Genomic DNA, 22,140 nt, shown 5'->3' on the forward strand with positions numbered 1-22,140 from the left:
CGCTAATGATGTATGGACCGTACCGTACTTACTAAATACTAAAAACATGTAAATAATCTTTCCTATGAAAGTTTATATGAGTATTTACATTAATGAGTATAAAATTAAATTTAAAAGAAAAAAATATTGGTTAAATAGTCATGCATTAACGCCATAGAATAATACTAAAGTATTGTGCATAAATAAAATTATTAAATATTTTAGTCAATTAATAAAAATAGACATTTTAGGTACAAATAAAGATTTTTGGATGTTACAAAAGTTTACTAGTCTGGTAAAATATTGTATCCCTATTTATACAAAGCTCTAAAGCTATTAGTAAAATTACATAAATGACTTTTTATCAAAATTATTGAACATCGGGAAATTATTGGTCTTTTTATCGTTCAATAACATCTCACTCACGTTTTTATAAGATGTACACTGTATGTGGAAAGGGTAACTGCAAAATTTTATCATAAAATGTAATGGTAAATCCATACTTTTCAAATAAACTCTATCTTGTCTATGTCTCGTCGATGGTGTCGGACAGAAGGACGCACGTTAATATTTTGTATGCGTGAAAATAATAAAATTGTGGCGAACGAAACTTCGACATGATTTTGTTATGGACTGCACGTGTTGAAAAGGATTAGTTTTAGTTTTTATATAGGTTTAGTAAAACTAAAACTGAAGTTGCGAGGAGAAAAGACGCTTTCAAGTAGCCTCGCCTCTCATTAAGTGGTCAATTATGTTGACGTGCCCGATCGCAAAGGCTGTGCAGTGAAAGTTCTTGATGTAACTTTTTCTCCGGATACAGTGAAAATATGTACGGCGCTCGGAGACTAAAGTAGAGGCTCACGTCGTCCTAAATGGAAAACGCTGCTTTCCAACCGAGCGGGGAGGAGATAGAGCGCGCGCTCATGGACCTCGGGCCCCTGCTCGGCGTCACCATCAAGGAGGAGACGCCCGATGAGCTACACGAGACGGCAGCAGGCCCGGCGCCCGCGCCCGCTCCTGCGCCAAACCTCAATGTATGTTGCGCTGCTTAATCCGCGGTCTTTCAATTTATTTGTATTGTGTGTTATGAAAATTCTTTGTGTAAATATATGAATAATAATAAGGTGGGTGACGAGACCATACAAGACTAATATATAGTTCCTGAATTAGAGGTAGCTGGGACACTAAGTACTATTTTAAAATTGATATTTATGAAAATTATTTTATTAGAAATTTTCAAATTTCTGTTAATTAGAAAGTAGTAATGTGATTGAAGAAAATGGAAATAGTAGATGAATCTGATGGCTGGGCAAGGGTAAAAAAAAAGATTAAAAAGACACTTGGGCACTTTGTGCAGTTGGGTATCATTACAGTAGAAAATAAAAGTGAAATGCTTACTGTTGACAATTATTCACTGGCCATTTGCAATTATTTTATTAACATTGTCCAGGATTGATCATAATAAATTAAATACATTGTAATATTGTATGGTGGCATAGACTAGTCCCCGAAAATGAGATGTTAATGTCATTGTAGTGTATTGAAAATATGTTTGTATTATAAAAGGCCTGATTGTTTTCCTAGACCTGTGTTCTCTTCAGTCTGATTAGTGTATCAAATGGTTTTGCCAATTTGATTACTTCTGGTTTCGAAATTGCTTCCCCAATGCTTGTGAGGGGAAGCAGTCATGCCTGCAAGGGAAAAGTGGATGTTGCTAGTATTTACTTAGGTTCTTATTAAGAATTATTTTTAGATACCTTGGGGTATTGTTGGTATTTGATGGTGTGTTTAGCTGAAGAAGGCAGCAAGGTTACAAGGAGTCAATTTCTACCTTCTACAGGAGGCATTCATTTGTAATATGACCTATGTATTTGACACAAATTTGGTCTGCTATAGACTTGTATGCCCATAGAAATGTTACTTTTGGCTTAGTGATTGATGCGGCAAGGGTTGCTTTACCAGAGGTTGGGGGTTGTTCTTTTATAATTAGATGATAAATCATCTTAATCTACAGATTGCTGTATGTTGTATATTTTCTATTCATCTGCATTAAATTAGAAATAGGTTTGTATAAGGCTACTGGATCCCATGCTGTGTCCATTTGTCATGTGTCTCCTTGTAACTCCATCTTCCATTACATATATTACAATTACATATTATTAAATATGCTTCATTGGTCAATAGAGCCAATTTAAAAGTACCGCACAAGTACAAGCATAACATTGAAGTAGATTGCGTTTGCATTGGCCTTGATGTAAACAATTAGTAGACAAATTTTAATTTAAAAGCTGGCATAGATATGTTATTAAATCCCAGTCCTTAATACTTTACCCACTGAGCCACAGAGTTAGATTATGCGGTGATGTAATATAAAGAAAGGAAACATTGTTGCATTACAATATCAATAAATGAATTTGTTCATAAATTATTTAGGTATTTTGATACACTTATAGTAGCAAAATTTAATTGATAAGAGGGGCAATCCGAAAATGAACTTTACAAGCTTTTAACCTTTTCACTTTAATATAAGAATGATGTATGTTATATAGGGTGATGAATTTTAGAAAAGTTTATGTGGGGCCTGGCGCAAAGAAGGTAGGGTAATGCGCTAAGGTTTCCTCGGGAACTAGCTCACGCGTCGAGTCCAATGCTACGACAATGCCTTCACCAATATGTCATCTGCGAGCTGGGTACGGGTTATAATGGAATGCAATATTACGTATCATCGGATTGGAGAGGAGCGGGCTCTTACGTCTTGAGGCGACGTTGGAGGGCGCGGGCGCGCGCGAGGGCCCTCGAGCCGGGCTGGCTCCCACTCGAGACGCGCTCTGCATTCCGACGTGAGAGTGCTCGATAGCGCCGCGCCTCGGGCTCCTTACTCCGTCACTCCGTGCCCACTTGTATACGCCTAGAAATGAATGCCAGAACTAGAAGGTTATGGAGGTTCGCGATAACGATTTTAAATGTCGAGGGTCCAAAAGACATCCTGATATGAAAAAAGTCCACACCAAACTCGTGGGTAATTTTTGTAATCATTTGAAAATTTACTGGCGCAGGATGCATTCAGTTATTTATTTGTATGATATAATATTATCCCGAAGGTTTTTCGAGTGGCGACCACGAACCGATATACCTGGTGTGGGTAGGTCTGTTGCTAGGTGTACTCACGACATAGGTAGTCGCGTGCGGCGCGCGACCGGTCACCGTGCCGATGTTTGGGGGAAGCCTATGCTTTGCAGTGGGCGTCCGCTGAATACCAAAAATGTTGGTGCATTTATTAATTAATGAAAGGACCAATATTTAGCCACTTCTGCACATGCAGTGGTAGTCGTGCAATGAAATGCACCGCCCGCCAGCCCGCTGATAAATGCGAATGCGGTAAACAATACGAATCACACAACCGCCACCGCCAAACTACTCAACACGTGTTTCACCCCTCCACGGGGCATCTTCAGGAGTTATGTTACACCGATGTGTATGTGCGGAAGCTGCTAAATATTGGTCCTTTTCTTACGTAGGATGGACTTCTGCGAGGTAACGCCTGATTCCATTAAACATTTATTAATTTTTGTTTTTAATTTATTCCAATATTTTTATATTTTTAAGCGGCAGTTCGATTTTTCTTATCGCGTTATCAATAAAGAGGCATTCAAAAAAAAAATTAGTTTATTTTTGAACAAATAATGAGGCGAGGCAAAAGTATTATCCGAATAGAACACGCCAACATTCCATACAGAGAGCGGGCCCGGCGGCGCTGGTCGCTATCGAAAGCGGACGCTATTGGCATAGCGCGACTGCGGTTGGGACGCCTGATTTTGAAGACCTGTGCGTCAAAAAAGGCATTCGTGTCTAGCATATTCTTGTGGTAGATGTCCTATGATTAGGTTTGAGTATTATGAAAGAACTTAATGCATTTACCAGAGTTTTTTACCACACTAACATATCTTAAAATAAGGATTTGCCACTGCTGAACATGGGCCTCCCACAAAGACTTCCGTCAGGGCCGGTCGGGAGCGGCCCGCGATTAAGTTAATTAGTTGTGTGTGAGCGTTGGCTCGGTGTCCGCTGGAGTTGACGGCGCGCGTGTGTCGCAGGCGGGCGGCGCGCCGGAGAGCGAGGGCGGCGGGGGCGGCGAGTCCGAGGGCTGCGAGGGCGAGGGCAAGGCGGAGGGCGCCGACTCGCGCGCGTCGCCCCGAGCCGCCGCGCGCTGCGTGCTGTGCCGCGCGGCGCTGGCGCACGCCGACGGCACGCCCAAGCTCATGGAGTGTCTGCACTCGGCCTGCGAGCCCTGCATCAAGGCCAAGCTGGACGAGAAGCTCTCCGCCAACCGCGACTTCCTAGGTGAGTGCACTCATCTCCTTATCTAACCTTTGCCCGACAGGGACTGTCCCTCCATCTGAACACACCGTCTTCAAATCGTCACAACGTACAAATTATAATGAAATGTAACGTTTCCTCTTCGACTTGCAACGTTCCAAAGGGCGCAGCTGAGTAGCCGCCATTTTTCTCGGTTCTGGCGTACGAGCCGCAGATTCATGGACAATATTACCCCCGCGTCTATTTCTCTTTTTTAATCTACTCCATAAAGTACATGGTATATATGCAAAGATAATGTTTTATTGTACGGGTTCACGGTCAGTAGGTAACGCGTAAATATTCGTGTCGGTACCAAATTATAACACTGGCTTTAAAACAGTAACCACCGAATTATTTAGCGGGTTGTTCTCGATAGAATTAGCATTCCGCGCCTGACAGTGCTCTGTGTATACATATATACTTAAATTATGTTTTTAATAACATTTTGATTTTCAAAGTAGCAAAACCTATTCAAAAGAATAAAAATTGTTGCGTTCTGCGCGGCTTTTGGCCTCAGTGTCGACAGATAGCTTCGCCTCGTGCCACGCGCGTAGGTTTCCTGTGCGACTAATATGTGGCACTGTTAACAAAACGTGCGGCGACGATGTCTTGCATGCCGCTGCTCACGGAACAGCGGCCATGATCGCGGAGGACGGTGCAAAGCATTCGCAGCCCCTACCATTTCTCCCTTCTGAGAGAGGAATCTACTCTAAAATGTTACCAATTGGCAGGTCACGCACCATCTACATGACAGTTACATTACACGATCATAAACAAAAGCAACTTGCAACCGCATTTGTGATGATAACGCGGGTAAAAATACAGAAAAGGTTACAAACAAGGCATTAGAGACAATCCACCTCATGGCCGTATGCTACCGCGGCGTCCAGAATCAAGACAACCACAGTGAAAGTCATCCTTATTCCGAAGAAGGCCTAATGAGACCGAAAGCCTGAGCCCCGACCCGCTGTTCAATAATACAAACAGAGGTTCTATTGTATGCAATGATTTGTTTGAATAATTTCGTGCGTCGAGGACAATGGGACGCATAAAAAACGCAGCCCACCTTTGTTGAAAAGGGAGCGGCGGCAAGCGAATGTGCACCCTGCAGTGAGGCCGCATAAGGCCGTGTTCGCCGCGGGGCCGCGCGCGGGTCGACGCACCTTGTGGCGCTGCTATCGTGCCCTTGACCATAGAAGGGTCTATATTAAGATAAATAGTCATTATTTGTACGCGCATCTAATGACGCGGGCGCCGGACGGAACCCGCTTTCGTTATCAGCGCTCCCACGAGAGCAGGCAGTGCGCGTTAGTTTTTCCCGCTCGCGCCGACGCCTTGACCCAGATCGCGTGCAAACCACACGCGCTCCTAAGCGCGTCAGGGGCAACGAGTTTTATTTGAAAGTAACAGCTCGCCGCAACGTTTTAGTCTAGTTCATTGCGGTCCAGTGTCCAAAGTCCCGTCAATTTGAATATAAGAAACAATCAACAAATATTTAATCTTTTAAATAAGCTTTCCTGGACACTTAAAAGTAAAAACACTAATACAAGGTACACACAAATATGTTTTCATATATAGACTGCTGTCGGCTTCGGAGCGTTCATTCTAACAACCTTCGCGAACAACCTGCAGACAGATATATGTGATAACAGTACAGCCCTTTATTCAGATATTTCATACGTAATATTTCACGAGCTCAATTTTTTGAGCATCTGTGGGCCAATTTTGAAAATTGCAAGACCTCCAACTGCTTCCATTCCAACCGATTTCGAGCCACTCTGTTCCAAGTCACTCGCGCCACTTGCCCGCTGTTGTCATCCTATCGCTTTTGTGGGCTGCCTCTCTTCCTTTCACCTTCCCCGGGCTGCCATCTCATATCTATTTCGCTTTGTTTTTCGTCGCCTCGTGTCATATGGCCTGCTCATTTCCATTTTATTCTCCTTACTTTTCAATGTAATGTTCCGTTGTTAAGTCTGAATACTTAGTTGATTTCAATTTCCAATTGATCACCGATTGCCAAATGATAAACCAGAAACCTAATTTCCGCTGTTTTTTTCTAGATCAAGGAGTTATCAGAGCATTGATAATGATGATAATCTAATCAATTTTGCTGATTCATATTTGAATGTACATTTTTTTAACTTAAATCTCAGTGTTTATTGATAAGAATAATGTCACTTGTGGGTCCGATAAGACAAGGCGACGACACAAAACCTCCAATTTGAGGCTTAAGCAAACAGGTGTTGTTTGGACGCGAATGTATAACTTAAGATAAAGATTGCCCAGGCACACCCAATCGAAATGCTGACTTAGAATTCAATGTACCTTACGTAAACACTAAAATGAAGCTGAAATTTCGGCAAAATTTTATTAAAATAACGATACCTATGCGTGATTGGAATGGATGACTGCGCTGTAGCAATGGTTTATTCGTAACTTTATGTACTTATTTTATATAGTGCACACTTATGTATATTATAAGCAGAACGCCAGAGCCCGACTTGATACAAACGTCGCCGAAATACACACCTAACGTGAGAAGACCCCGCGAAACAACTCTGACGGGCTTTTTCTTTGTGTACAATATCCTTAAAATACGGTACAGTTAGAGCAATTCATTCTTAAACTTTATTGTTATTTCAGAAATCCTTCACGCCGTATAATATATATTTTAATAATAGATCAAAAGACGCAATGAGACGTTAAAGTATTTTTATACATAGACGAAGGTCTTATCTGAAAACCCTTGTGGGCGGCATGCTGTGTTTGACTTAACACATTTAAGGGCCGCAAAGAAATCTTGTTCTAAAATCGTTATAACTTTGTTATTGACGAGGCAATTTATAAGATTGTTCAGAAAGTAATTTGGTTTTGTCTGTGGTGAAAACAGTATAATTATTTTTTATTCAGAAAAATGTATAATTAATTAATATTTAATTAAATTACGTATAGGTCATTTCGATCCAATACCTTCTGCAATCTTTGCGGTAGTAGCTTAATTGCTCATAAAACTTTTGCTCTTTGCTGGCAAAAAACTGATGCAGGTGATTTTTGACGTGCACATTTGAGGTAAAAGTTATACCGTCCAAACAATTTCGCAGTGACCGGAACAAATAATAATCCGAATGGGCCAGGTCTGGAGAATGTGGTGGGTGTGGCAGTACATCCCACCCAAGCTGTAAAAGCTTTTGGCGAGTGAGCAAACTCTCCGCGAGGACATGGTCCCATCATGCCATTTATCGATAAATTTAACCTCTCACCGAGCTCACCTGTTGTTATTCGCCGGTTTGCATCGACTAATGCCTTTGTCGCGTCTTTATCAGCTTCAACCGGAGCGTGGTGCATCTTCGACTTCAAAATTGCCGGATCGAATTTTGCAAACCAGTTCTGGCACTGGCATATTGCTAATTTATTTCTGGCTTAAACAGCATTTTTACCTTTTCTATAGTAAAATATGTGATCAAAAACTACTGCGTAAAATCAATTGAACTTATTCACGCACAAGCCTCGCTATATCAGTTGTCAAAATATAAAATGACAATGCGACTTTAGATTGAAGTTAGCTGTGAAAAAGTAAGAAAAGGCCCAATATTTAGCCACTTCCGCACATGCAGTGGTAGTCGTGCAACAAAGTGCACCGCCCGCCAGCCCGCTGATAAATGCGTATGCTGCAAACAATGCGAATTACACAACTGCCACCGTTAATTCACTTAACGGTGGCAGTTGTGTAATTCGCGTTGTGTGTAACTCCACGGGGCATCTTCAGGAGTTATATTACACCGATTAGTGCCAAACACAGAGTAAGCTCAGTCCAATACAATTAAATAAAGTACAATTAAATCTGTCGGGAAAAACGAAATTACTTTCCGAACAACCCAATAGCAAAAACACTTTACCCGAGTTGTTACGCCCCTGCCCCACGCGTGAAAGGGGGGCTTTATAGACGATACATATATCGCATTAATATAAACTCTTCACAAAATTTTTGACAAAGATGGCCTCTAAATCTAATTTTTCACGATCAGCTCTCTTCGACCTTCCATCGAGTGTTATGTGATGACGTTGCAGGCGCGGCCCGCGTCACCATCACGTGCCCGGCGTGCCGGCTGCAGTGCCAGCCCGCCAACATGATCGACCAGCGCTTCGTGCTCGAGAAGATGGCCATGGAGCAGGCGGGCGGCAGCGGTGAGTACAGGCAGCGCCTTCTTGTGCTCTCTCCACTACAGCGCCACACCACATTAATCGCAAGTGGTTTTAGTGGTACCGAATATTTGCGTGCACGAATGGGTTTCCACCGGCACCTGCGTAAGGCGTCGAATCGCTCGACACTGCAATTTCATTCGGTCAGCAAATTTAATCAAGACAAAAACATTGTCAAATTTCCGATGTTATACATTTTATATCTAATAAAGTTTAGAAGGTTGTATTGTATTTAAATATATGTAGCGTTATTAAAAACTAGTGTCGACCTGCGAAATCAAATGCCAGATAGAATACTAATATTACTTGTCGCGGTGCAGGTGTACCGGGCGAGCAGCAGTGCAACAGCTGCGAGGACACGGAGCCGGCCACCAGCTACTGCGTCGACTGCGCAGAGTTCATCTGCGACAACTGCGTCAGCGCGCATCAGAGGTACGCGCGCGCACCCACATACACACACACATGTGCATTAGGAATATGTAATGAACAATTGTGTTAAAGTTGAACACATATTATGATGTGGACCGTGTGGCAGGCTGAAGATCACGAAGGATCACACCATCAAATGCAAGGAGGAGGCGCAGGCCGAGCTTCAGGCCGCGCAGTCCCTCACGCGCTCCGCACACGACATGTTCTGCCGCGACCACCCGCAGGTATACTCCGCTCTTGTTTCCCAACATCACTACCCCCTCGCCATGTAGACACGTGGACAGTTCACCACAGCTGGGGAAAACATTTAATTTGTAACAGTACCTATTTCAAGTCTCTTTTAGTTGATATATTATATTCTTCAGAGGTGTATAGTTCAATTTCAGGCAATTATTGTACGATGTACGTTCGTTTACGTGATTTACGTCGCAGAAACTGGTAATGAGGAATCAGGTTTATCAGCTATGTAGCACCTTGGGTTCACTTTAACTTCATGAAAATGTCTCGTCAAAGAGAAAAGCCTTTAGCATTCTGACACCTAACTCTGTGAAGCTGTACAAATCCTCGACAATGTTTAACTGTGTAATGTGTGTGCGTGCGCACAGGAGCGACTGAGCCTGTTCTGCGAGACCTGCGACCGGCTGACCTGCCGCGACTGCCAGCTGCAGCACCACCGCGACCACAAGTACCAGTTCAGCACCGAGATGGCCGCGCAGGTACGAGCCCCATCACAACACCACCACCACAACACACGTCACCGCAGTTGATATTAAAGTGTATTTTTATTTTGCGAATATCAAATATGACTTTTGTTCCGTGAACAGAGAAATGATATTTATGGACTGTATCACGGAGAAACAGTATATGTATTATGTGTACAGATTGTAAATGATAAAGTAAAACATATAAATATTTCATAAACATAATTACAGAATAAAATATATAAGCTGTACGGTCAAAGTTCCGAAATAGACTGAAGTATACAGACGAGATATTACAATAAGAAGTAGTTAAACTTTGCTGTCTATCTTCAACGCTAGTGAAGTTTGTTTTTCTGACACTGGCACCTCGTGCCACGAGCGTGCAATCGGTAGAGTGAATGACTTGTGTAGAAAATGAGTTGCATGCTTAAAGGGCAAAATGTAATTCCTGATTGTCTAAATGATCGTAAACACTGGGCGACACGGTTACCTAGCACGTTCCGTGCCGCGGCAATTTTTGAAGATTTTCCATACAGGCCGCGTGGGGCATGTACGACCCACATTTTTAAAATTAAAAAGTCGTTTAAGACGTCCGTTTTACACATTTTCAATAAGGCATAGCTATAATTAGCGGGAAAAACGTACCCGCGTACGTGATGTGAAGTTATCTGTATTGGGCCCTACAATTCATTTCTTTAGGAATCCTTTTTTTTTCAATGAGAACTGCAAATGGCCTGAAGGAAAAGTGAAGCGGGGGTCGTATACGCCCCACGTGGCATGGAGTGTGTGAGTGAAACGGTTTTGTAGATAGAGAAGGAGTTAGTACACTATTTAAACTGAATGTAACGCGCAATAAAAGTATTGTTTCGTGACACACGGGTCGTGACGGAAAAAACTATTAAAAGTTAATTATTAAACGGTTTTATTTAGTTCGACCTGTACAGAATTTATTTGTTTATTTATTTGAGTCAAAATTACAAATTGAAATTTAAGCACCTTCCCGTTGTCAGATTGATCTGAAATTTGGTACACGCATTTAATTTAGATGACAATACAATATAATAAAATCAATAACATTATAAATCTAAGATGGCCGCCGGTACAAAATCGCGGATTACATATTTTTCCTTAACCTCCTCAATATGGGTATCAAATGAAAGGGCTACAATAGTAAAACACGATGATTATGTCAAAATTTAAAATTCAAGATTGACGCCGTTCCAATATAGCGGACTAGGAACATATTTTTCCATGTATTTTCATATATAGATATTAAAAAACCGTTTAACTGAAAAGTTATTTAAATTTATTTATTTTAAAACTTAAGTAATCGTAAGTTATTAGGTATGTTTTGTTGAGGACTGATCTGAAGTTAATATGGCCGACACCCGGCGACAGAAGTTTGTGGATGCGACAACAGAGTTGCGCAGTAACGGTATTTAAACAGTGATACGACGCGCGTATTGCAGGCGCGCGCCAACATCGCGGCGCTGCTGTCGGAGGTGAGCTACAAGCGGGTGCTGCTGGGCTCCGCCATGAAGGTCATCCGCGACCGCCAGCAGCTCATCGCCGACAAGAAGAAGGCGCTGGTGCACGAGATCACGCAGACGGTCGTCAAGTGCGCACGCTCCCTTTACTTATTGCTCCACTATGTACTGCAACAACTAAATACAGGACCGCGAGCCGGCGGACCGACGACATAGTCAAGGTCCCGGGCGCTGGACCGCTCACAGCGACTATGCTTGGTAGACGCCTATGCAGGCAGCGGGCGTCCATTAGCTGCTGATAATGAACAGCTAGAGTAAATGACCAGTCACGTGAGAGCCCTCACGAAGTGACTTGATTTAATGCCACGTGCAACTAACAGAGAGGGAAAGAGTGAAGAGATTACGACTGCACAGCAGCATATGACCGTGAAAGGCATAATATCGCTATGTGTTATAAAGTTTAAATACAATTTTAATGTTCGTCCCTGTTGTCCTATTGGCGTGTACATATTTTGCGGGGAAAAGTTTAGCTTTAAGAAACTGAGATCGCCTCGGCCCGGACTATTTAACGGTATTATTACCGGGGTGTGAGGCCGCCGAACCCTTAGTTCGCTGGGGGGTAGGCGCTCTTTATAAAGATCTGGTGCCAGAATCCCAAAACAGTCATCGGCCTAGGCTGCCACTCCAAGGCAATGCCTTGGAGTGATGATCGTCTACGCAGCTGAAATGATGATGTGATTAAATAAAAAAAAAACTTGGTGCAGGCTGACGAACGCAATCAACACGCGCGGCAAGCAGCTGGTGCTGCGGCTGAACGAGGTGTGCGACGGCAAGCAGCGCACGCTCAGCGAGAAGAAGGACGCGCTTGAGCAGCTGGCCGCCATCACCGACCACTGCGTGGAGTTCGTGAACGGCGCGCTGCAGCAGGGCAGCGACACGGCGGTGCTGTACAGCAAGCGCGCGGTCTGCGCGCACCTGCAGCGCATCAAGAGCCGGCGCGCCGACATCCCCAACCCCGAGATCCCGGTGCGCATCTCCCTGGCGCTCGACAAGCTGCCCGACCTCGTGCGCGGTCAGTACCTTGCCATCTCCTTCCTCGATGTCACTTAGCGGCCGGCAAGGAGGTCTATATGGTACCTTTCGAATTTAAGACTTTGACATCGAGCAACCTGCGTTCATCGATCACAAGCAATTTAATCCCAGAGATACCACCTAAGTGTATTTAAAAGCATTATGGAGGCCATTTCCCATTTCTATACCTTATTCTTTATATATTTATATATTGGCACGCATATTGTTACATTTTCTAATAGTACATAGTTCGCTATACAAAAATATTTAAAGTGATCGGGATGCATTAGAACAGCCACTTGCGCATATATACCCTGCATGTTTACAGTTACCTCAAGTAAATTGCAGTGCGAATGACACTGTGTGTGTACCTTCTCTCTCATACAGCCGCCAAACCGAAATCAAATAAGAAACAAAATTGACGGAAGTCACAATTATAATAAAACGAATGTACAAACATTAGGTGGATTTCACCTAAGAGAGACGATTAAAGTGTGATACACATAATATAACAAAGTAAGACCAATTGGTATAATTGATAAATGCAGTGCTATCCACCATCGGCGCGATCGTCGTGGACGGCAAGGTAGACGGCGGCGCGCAGGGGCCATACCACCCGCCGGCTGCTACGCCGCCCGCCCAGCACCAGCAACACCAACAGCAGCAGCAGCAGCCGCATCACCAGCAGCAGCAGGCGCAGCACGCCGCACCGCCTCAATCCGCCGTTCTCGCCCTGCAGCAGGTCGCCATGCACCAGGTGCAGTGCCCTTAACCCGTCTAACCCCATTTTATTTATTTACGAATTACAAATCATTGAGACGGAAGACGAGAGTGTTGAGACTCGCACGATATGTTTAGGAACAGATGGCTCGGGAGTTTGTGTGTCTCCCGCCCTCCGGCCACATATATTACCTTATATCACTGGCACACAGTCAACTTATACACAACGCGGCAATTTAATATATAACTATTAAATTAAGCAATACGTTTTGATGTCTTTATAAAATATTGAATATAAAACATTAAAGAAATAACAGTAATGTTTAACAAGCAATAGCGATATAGTTCATATAGTGTGACTACTTTCGGTGCACTGCAAACATATAGCAGCAATAGGCACATCCACACGTTGCAATGCAACTCGTGTGGTTGCTCAGAGCGCAACAGAAATTTGTCTCGAGCTATACTCATAAAAAGGTACCACGGTGTGAATAATTGTCTGATATATTTACGATATAGAGTGTGTTGTTTGCGTGTGACCGGTGGATAATTGGCAGCAGACGTACGTGCAGGCGGTGGGGAACGTGGGCAACGTGGGCGGCGGCGCGCTGGCGGCGCTGGGACGGGCGCGCGCGCACACGCCGCTGCGGCACCCCCACGTCACCTCCACTACGCACCCGCATCACCTGCACGGTAACCACGCCCCCCGGCCCGCCTACCCGCTACGCTCCAACACAAATGCGAGCACTAGCTACCAATGTTCATCATCCAAATGTGATCATTTAAAGTGACCACTTGTGTACGCCATGAGGAGAATACCAGAAGAACCTAATTCGATTCAAACTTGAATGAAATTTAACCCCCTTATAAGATATTCTTCAATGTAAAGTTACAAGTGTTCCAAACGTGCCCTGACTCGAGAAGCACTCATAACCAAAACTCAAGTTTTTGTGGTCGCTTTCAATATATTTTGATACAATTGGTATAGCAACTTATTTCACGGGTCCATTATCACCTAAAAACTCTTCAAACTTTTGTAGAATTTTTTTAATGTTTATGTTATGTTTAATGTAGCATTATATACTTGTGCAGTGAAATCCAACACATAGTTTAGACGTTCCGCGACTCGCAGCATGAAAATATTACATCTGAAGTTGGTTGTTGCAAGTGATACACACCACATATCGACCGTCTTTTAGGCACCGCAGGGTTTAGCGTGGATTATTTACCTTCTCAAAAAAATTCCTAGCTTGATACCATTATTATTTGCATTTTTATGTGTTGTGTTGTTGTGTGCGCTGTTGTAACGTCTGTCACCGGACGCAGGCATGAGCGAGATGAACCTGCGCGGGCTGCTGAACGCCGGCGGCCAGCGGCGCGCGTTGGCGCTGCCGCAGCCCCAGGCGCCGGCGCACGCCATGCACGCCGCCTACCAGCACAGTGAGTGCGCACGGTCTGTGCCGACATGCACGCACGCACATGCACGCACACGCACCCACACGCACCCACACGCACCCACACGCACCCACACGCACCCACACGCACCTTCTTGATACAATGCATTCGTCATTTAAGTCTGTCGCGATCATAGTGGCCGCTGCGCAGTTCTTGGCACAATGCGCGTCTCTCTAAGCTATTCGAACTCATTAATTTAAGGATCCGTGAAGACTCGCGTGAATTAGACTTCATGAAAAAGTTCGGCGACCTCTTGTAGGTCGAGGCTATTGCTGTACACAACAAGTCACTTCTTTCTTGTTTTTTGTCTTTCTATGATATAATATGATAAAGCTAATTTAAGTGATAATTTAAGCGTGAACTATTGTTGAGCAGAATTGATTGATGTTGAGCTCACGGAGACAGGAGATTGGTTCTGCGCCGAGCTCGTGACGTCTACTAAATTATTTAAGTTTGTTGCTAGTAAGGAAATGTGGCCATTAAACCTTTATCCTCCGGTTGCAGTGATGGGCGCGTACGGGTACGGCGGCGGCGTGAGCGCCGCGGGAGGCGCCGGTGTCGGCGTGGGTGCCGGTCCGGGGGGCGGCAGCGGGGGCGCGACGGGCGGCGGCAGCGGGCGGCGCAGCGGCGGCCCGCGCACGCCGTCGCCCGCGCCGCACTACGCGCCGCACCACGCCAAGTGGCACATCCCGCAGCATCAGCTCGCCAACGGTAATTCCGCTCCCCCGCGTCGACAACTTGCTGTCTTTTACTCTCCCAAAATTATCAAAAAAATGTGAGAGTCTTCATTCATTCATTCGTTCATATCGGCTAATAGACGCCCAGTGCAAGGCATGGGCCTCTCCTAAACATCGCCATGATGTCTGGTGCACACACCCAGAGGGGAGCCTACCCGGGATTAAATTTTATTTAAGTAGTCTTCATCATCTTTATTTAAGACACTAGACATAGGCTTCACTTATTGATTTACAATAGAACTGGATGGAAGCAGTCTGCATTTATTTTGTAATTACATTTAAAAGTTAAACATTGTCAACATTCCTGTCATCATTTTCGCTTTTTAATTTATTAAAGTAACGAATAACTTTGTGTTTTATACATTATTAGTAATAATTCATAAATCTGGAACTTTAGTAGCGCCAGCTCAATAGCTTACGGGAAGACTGAGTTCCAATTCGAGTAGACTAAAGTAACCAACCCAAACGTGTCGCAGGCGGGTACGAGGGCGGCATATCAATAGCTTCGGGCAACAGCGGCAGCGGCGCCGAGTTCAAGATCACGCTGAGCCGGCAGCACGCGCCGCGCGCGCCGCCCGTCGTCACCTCCACCAACCCCAAGACGCCCAGCCCCAGCCTCAACGTGAGCACCGCCCGCAACCCTCGCGCCGCACGCTCACACACACACTCACTCATCACCTGCCCGCACGTCCACAGGGCGGAGTGTCATCAGAGCTGGACAAGGTGTGCGCCGAGTCGGTGCAGGATCTCATGGCCACCATCGCCAAGCTGGACTCCAACGGTGTGCAGGTGGTGGCGGAGGGAGCGTCGCCCTCGCCCTCCCCCGCGCAGCACGTGCACTCCTCCACGGACGGCGAGCTGCACGCCGCCTCGGGTAACTTCACATGACGTGTTCACTACTTTTTATTTATTTATTAGAACGAAATTAATGCCTATGACATTTTCGACCAGGGAACCATTAAGTCGGTGCAAATATAAATTATTGGACCTCCATTATGTGAAATGAAAAAAAAAAAACAACAAAATGAAGGGAAAAAAGTGAGATAACACAATATACCAACAAGGACTAGTAACTATAATAATTTAGAATATAATACATATATTTAAACATATCTTAATATTCCATTTAAAAAAATGATAACACCCAATTATTGTGATGATTTTGTCAGCTTGTCCAGTAACAGCATTAAACCTTTGCTTTTAAACAAACTCTTGATCACCCTAATATCAAGAAGGAGCACTTTTCAAAGAAGAATTGACTGTAATGCGATGAAGTACTAAAGTCAGTATCATGAGAATAACATAGACATGGACATTTTAGAGTCCGCACAAATAAGTGAAAACTTATTAAAGCTCTATTAGCAAAGCTGATAATGCTGATGTCTGTTCTCGCGAGCAGGCAAGACGCTGTCGGGGTCCGGCGGCACGGGCGGCGCCAGCGGGGACCCCAACGAGGACTGGTGCGCGGTGTGCATGGACGGCGGCGAGCTGATGTGCTGCGATAAGTGCCCCAAAGTTTTCCACCAGTACTGCCACATACCCACCATTGAGAAGCTGCCGGAGTAAGTTAAACTCGTGGATTATTATTTTTTTTTAAATAATCAAGTGAGAGATAGTCTCCCCTGATCATATATCTAAAGTACATTTTAATGTATTTAGCAAAGTGCTCCGACACAATCCTCCTATATGTAATAGGGAACATGGTGCGAGCTAGTAGCAACCTCTCCACATAGATCTTCTTTAAACCACAGTTCATTTATTGACGAGATGTTTAAAACTAAATTTCTCTCAACAACATCTATAATGCACGATATTTTTCATTTGTGATCTAACATAATGCTATAAGCGAAGATTTTTGTCTTCAGAACACAAGACTAAGTGGCTCTAAAAACTATAATATTATTTTGTACTATAGATAATAAATAATGTATTTATTTGTATGGTAGACTTATAGCTTTAGATTATTTAATTTACATCAACGTGTTCTAAACAGTGTGTGGATGTGATTACACAAAAGTGGCTAAATAATTATAATATAATTGAGAGAACTATGTAATGATAGATATACTATAAATAAATGAGTTTGTACGCCTTCTCCTATGAAATGAGTCGCACGTCTGTATGTCCTGTGCGTTCGCAGCGAGACTGAGACGTGGCAGTGCCTGCTGTGCGTGAACTTTGCGGAGACGCCGGCGGACAGCGAGCCCGGCAGCCCCGGCGCGCTGAGCGGCCGCCAGCGCCGGCTGGTGGAGCGCATCACGCTCGAGCTCTACTGCCAGTACGAGCTGAGCCTGCCCTTCCGCGAGCCCGTGCCCGCGCACAACCTGCACTACCACACCAAGGTGCGTAGCGCACCACTCATATATATAATCAATCATCATATATAATCAAGTTTCACATCATGTTATAGACTTAACTATTTAGTACTGAGTAATTTTTCTTAATTTTAAATCTAAAATTAAAAGTATATAATTAAATGAAACTTATTATAGTTCTGAAGACTTTGAGTTCTTTTAACTTGACCGAAATATGTGGAACTTGGTTTGTTGATAAAATTACAAGGTGATATTATTAAGGTACACATTAAAAATTGTTGAATTTTATTTAAAAGAGCAGCTGTTCTTAACAGATGAGCCCTCCGTGCCGGTGGTAGCTCACTACTTACACTTTACATCGACAATTCACAAGCGCAGGTAAATATGTGCTCAAATAAATGAATTACGAACTGTGCAGGTGGCGCGGCCAATGTGCCTGGACATGATCCGCATGAAGCTGCAGCCGCGCAGCGAGGAGCGCTACACGCACGTCGCGCAGTTCGTCGCCGACTGCAGGCTGCTCTTCCGCAACGCCTACCACTACAACACGGTAACTAGCGCACGCCCGCCTCGGGACGGATTGCTTCATCGTTGTCATATCAACCGATAAAAGCCCACGGCAAGCCATCAGCCTCCGCCAAAGTCCGCCACTACGACTGGTCATGCGCTGCACGAATCCAGCGACCTTAACTATAGCTACCCGCGCCGCGACTACAGCCTCCTAGTTGCCACTAGAGATCCTTTCGGCGACAACGGCTGCCGGTTGCACGAGCGTTGCCCCCCCCCCACCCCGCTGCCACTGCACCAGCAATCGTTTGAACTTACGAAGCTCTAAACAAAGCCTTAGCGTGACCTTTAGCATTATTATTGGGCTCATCGTAAGCGACCGCGTTTAGTATCCGTAAGCCGTCACCAGCAACACACTCTTGCACATTTCCAACACGGCGTCCTTTGTAAGCTGCGTTACGTCCAGCGATATGGGCAAGTCCAGGTAACACCACTATCTCATAGTTTTGAAATTAAAGAAATCTGCCTATGTTTGGAACGTATATTTTTAACGTGTAGCATTATTCTATGTGACGTCGACAGCCGGAGTCGCAGATCTACAAGGATGCAAAGAGGCTAGAGGAGTTCTTCGACGCGCAGCTGCTCAAGTGGCTGCCGGAGTACGCCTACTGGAGCGGCGAGGGCGAGCCGCCCGCGAAGCGCGCGCGCATCGAATGACAGCGCGCTCCGCCGGCGCCCCCCGCCAGCGCCCCGGCCCTGCCCCACACGCCCCTTGCCCAGCTCGCCCAGCATCACATGACGCACGGCTTCATGCCGCACATGCCCCCGCCGGCGCCTCCCGTGCCCTTCCTGCCGCCGCCGCAGCCCGCTTCCTTGTACCTGCCCCACTAACAGTCGGCCTACCTCCCCGCTTACAGCTGGGGAGAGTCGCGCGAGCGCGGCATTTTGTATTCCGCTCTGATGTTCCGGCACCGCGGGTACAGGCACTAGGGTGCGGGCGGGGCGGGTGCCGCGCACCGGCTCCGTGTAGTGTGAATGAGTGCGAACAGAGAGACGGCAATGTTTTAACAATAGATGTTATAATAATTTACTCGATAATATATGGAAAAGTTCCTTATAATGAGATGAGTTCATGGCGGCCACGCGTCTGCGCCGCGTCGTCCTAAATTTATATATATATGTTGGTGTTGATGTACGTAGTGTATGTAAGTGATGTCGGCACAAAGTGTAGTACTGTATTGTTAACATATTTTTGTATAGTTTGAGGTCCCGGCGGGGCGCCGGTGCGCGCGCCTCACGAGTGTGGACCTGCTGACTAACCCAGATCAGATCTTAACCAGAGCAGTGAAACAACTTGCTACACACTGACGATGCTGCATATGTATCCAACACATGTGATTGTATTTAAAAGCTGCCCGGTGCAGTTGATTCATCACAAAAGAATTATATGTAGTGCTTATTTATTCCCAATTCATTCAAAGTTTTTGTGCCAATGTCTGAATTTGGAGAGTCCACACTAGTGGAGGTGGCGCCGCCCCCGGCGTTGTAGGCTGCGCGACACTATTTTAGACTATCTCTTAGAGAGTAATACTATATTAGAAATAAACTTCATTTATTGGACTTGCCATTGTTTTATTGCAAACCAAACCTGTATTTTCTTGTAAAATTTCGTTGCCTTGGAGTTGCTCCGTGATTTGATGTTGTTGACTACAAACTGATCTTACTTGACTTAGTTTTTTAGAAGCCTGCCGCAGCCAGCAGTAGCAGTTATCAAGTAGTTTCAAACTAAGTTAGTATGTAACAAGCTTCATATGTATGTAACTGCATAACAATAGAACCACCTAGGAGCCTAACAAATTTAGAGTCGCCTTTTTGCAATACTTCTTGACTTCTTTCATAGTTCAGTGGCCGCTAGAGAAAAAAATCAAATGTATACAAGTTCGTTGTGGTTTATACTTAAATTATATAAAGTACCGTTAAAGCGAAATAAAAAACGAATATTTCGGACGTGTTCACATTGAATAATCTCAATAACTGTAAAAATAATTTAAAACATCGGCTAAGTAAATTTGTACAGCAGTTTTGTGAATCTAAATAAATAAAAGGGTTAGAATTATAGATGTAAAAAAGCCGATTTAAAACGTTTAAAACCAAAAGTGGCGGTTTAAAACCCCAAATGAATCTTTTTAAACGGTTTAAAACTCGCCTACTAAAATATAAGAACAGTGTTTTACACATCATTATCGACAATAATTGGTCTTGTGTTAGTTACCTATGCAGTTTATACCTATGTAGGTAAGTATTTTACATATGAAGTACTATAATTATAAAGAAACAATATTACATACCATAGATTAAAATATGTACCTAAATCATAAAGAAATTGTGGATAGTTTTGACCTTTATTTCCAAGTAAAGGTCTATTCAAAGGTCCACTTCTCAATTTCTGTTCAAAGAGTTTGCCGACAGAGAGCCACCGCCGACTGCTATGCACACACACAGTCTGTCAAGAAAGTCATGAAAAGAAATAAAGTGTTGCCATATTTAATTTTAGGACAGAAATGGCAGTCAGTTTTATAAAGATAGTGGCGCCTCATAAATTTCATGACTTTCTTGACTGTATGATCATCATGTTGTCGAGTGGACTGTGTAAGATTAGCCAGTTTTTTTATTACTTTTAAGAAAAAGTCGGGTACCTAATAATCAAATTTTATAACAGCTCATTACATTTTAGTTATTTAGTAATTTTTGGCATATTTGGTACGAGTACCTTTATATTGAATCCAAATTTGTACATTTTTTTACAATACTGGCAACACTGACATGTCCGCACGCAACACGCTATGTATGTGTGTGTGTGGTGTGGAGTAGGCGAGCTGGCAACGTTGCATCTTGACGTCTCTCCGCGTGAGAAGTGCAAGTGTGTGAGTTTGGTTTTAAACCGAATGAAACTGGTTGATAAATCTTTTCAAAATAACCAATATAGTTAACTAGGTAATAGTTTTTCAACTAAGCTAGGTAATGTCTACGCTTGGAATAGATAATGTGTTTATATTTAAGAAAAACATAGTCGTCAACACTAAACGTTTAAAATCGAAAAAAATGGGTTTTTTCGGTTTTAAACGGTTTTTTTCGTTTTAAACCGATTGGTTTAATTCGTTTTAAACCGGCCTTACATCTATAGTTAGAATTGTTGCACAAGCACTAGTCCTCGTCAAAATGGACAATCACTTGTGCTAAAAGGCACAACTGCTATATGTAACAGTCTATTCCGTCATGTATAACATGTTGGATTTAGCATCAATTAGTATAATAAAAAGATTGCGCCTAAAATTTATTCGCTGGAACTATATCCTTTGTTCAGAGACAATATAGTGCTCTCTCAGTACTTTTGTAATCAAGTGAAAAAGATAGAAAATTATAATGGGCGTCAACAGTTGATACGAAATTTATAGATGCATTTTCATATGTCCTTCTTTAATAGGTATGCAAGTAACAATTGTCTTATGAGAAGTAACATGAGAAAACTAACTTAGATTAAATACATCACAGGTTAATAAAAATAAGTCATAGTGTGCAAACAAAAACAATCAACAAGCTAGAGAACGCGTCCGCATCGTGCGATAGGTGCAGGTGAACGTTTCTCTACCTCGCTATCACTAAACAATGACATAAATTGTGTTATTCTAGTGTTCATTCTGATCGGCTAATAAAATATAGACATTTATTTGGCGTTAAATAACAAGCACTGCGTTCACCCGATGCGCCATAGTTTTAAGTTTTAAATATTTGCTATGTAAATAGCTCTACTATTTATTCCTTCGCTATTTCACAACAAGATTTCTGCAGTATTTATACACACGAAAAGTGGCGTGGCATTGCCGATCTTATTTTTCATACAAAATCATCACTATGTCGTACAATTCACAAACAATAACAAATTATTTTTGTAAAAGAAATATATTACAATATATTTATTAATTCCATGCGTGTTATGTTCACACCGAGTAGGTACAGCTAGTTTTGTAAATCTAAAGAAATTAAAAACCGCGTCGGAGCTACACCCGTACACGAAAGACATTAAAAATAATGAATTGATTTCAAGGTCAGATGTGTCAGTGAGGTAACACAATGCGAAGTGAACTCAACAACGAAGTTATAAATATTGTGGTTACACTCCAAC

General features: G+C 43.5%; 1 protein-coding gene across 1 annotated transcript; it reads left to right on the forward strand.

Moving 5' to 3' along the window:
• The first annotated feature begins 501 nt into the window (after positions 1-501).
• LOC137923710 (E3 ubiquitin-protein ligase TRIM33-like) lies at positions 502-19,577 on the forward strand. Its single transcript, XM_068766956.1, has 18 exons — positions 502-1,013; positions 4,074-4,320; positions 8,404-8,520; positions 8,856-8,967; positions 9,071-9,188; positions 9,570-9,680; positions 11,135-11,283; positions 11,917-12,224; positions 12,772-12,980; positions 13,504-13,636; positions 14,270-14,383; positions 14,903-15,109; positions 15,612-15,757; positions 15,832-16,009; positions 16,535-16,697; positions 17,276-17,477; positions 17,869-18,000; positions 18,540-19,577. Exons 1-18 carry the CDS (start codon positions 852-854, stop codon positions 18,672-18,674), a joined length of 2,943 nt encoding a protein of 980 aa, XP_068623057.1. The 5' UTR covers positions 502-851; the 3' UTR covers positions 18,675-19,577.
• The last annotated feature ends 2,563 nt before the right edge of the window (positions 19,578-22,140 follow it).

The sequence above is a fragment of the Battus philenor genome, unplaced genomic scaffold, assembly GCF_028537555.1.
Source record: "Battus philenor isolate CCGP_79_NKW_IND1 unplaced genomic scaffold, ilBatPhil1.0.hap1 SCAF_22, whole genome shotgun sequence".
Classification (NCBI taxonomy): Eukaryota; Metazoa; Arthropoda; class Insecta; order Lepidoptera; family Papilionidae; genus Battus; species Battus philenor.

Excerpts from the sequence above, each read along its gene's own strand:
- LOC137923710 (XM_068766956.1), top strand. The coding sequence starts at position 852 with ATGGAAAACGCTGCTTTCCAACCGAGCGGGGAGGAGATAGAGCGCGCG. Across the intron at positions 16,698-17,275 it reads ACCATTGAGAAGCTGCCGGA|CGAGACTGAGACGTGGCAGT; the intron begins GTAAGTTAAACT and ends GTGCGTTCGCAG. Across the intron at positions 18,001-18,539 it reads ACGCCTACCACTACAACACG|CCGGAGTCGCAGATCTACAA; the intron begins GTAACTAGCGCA and ends TGACGTCGACAG.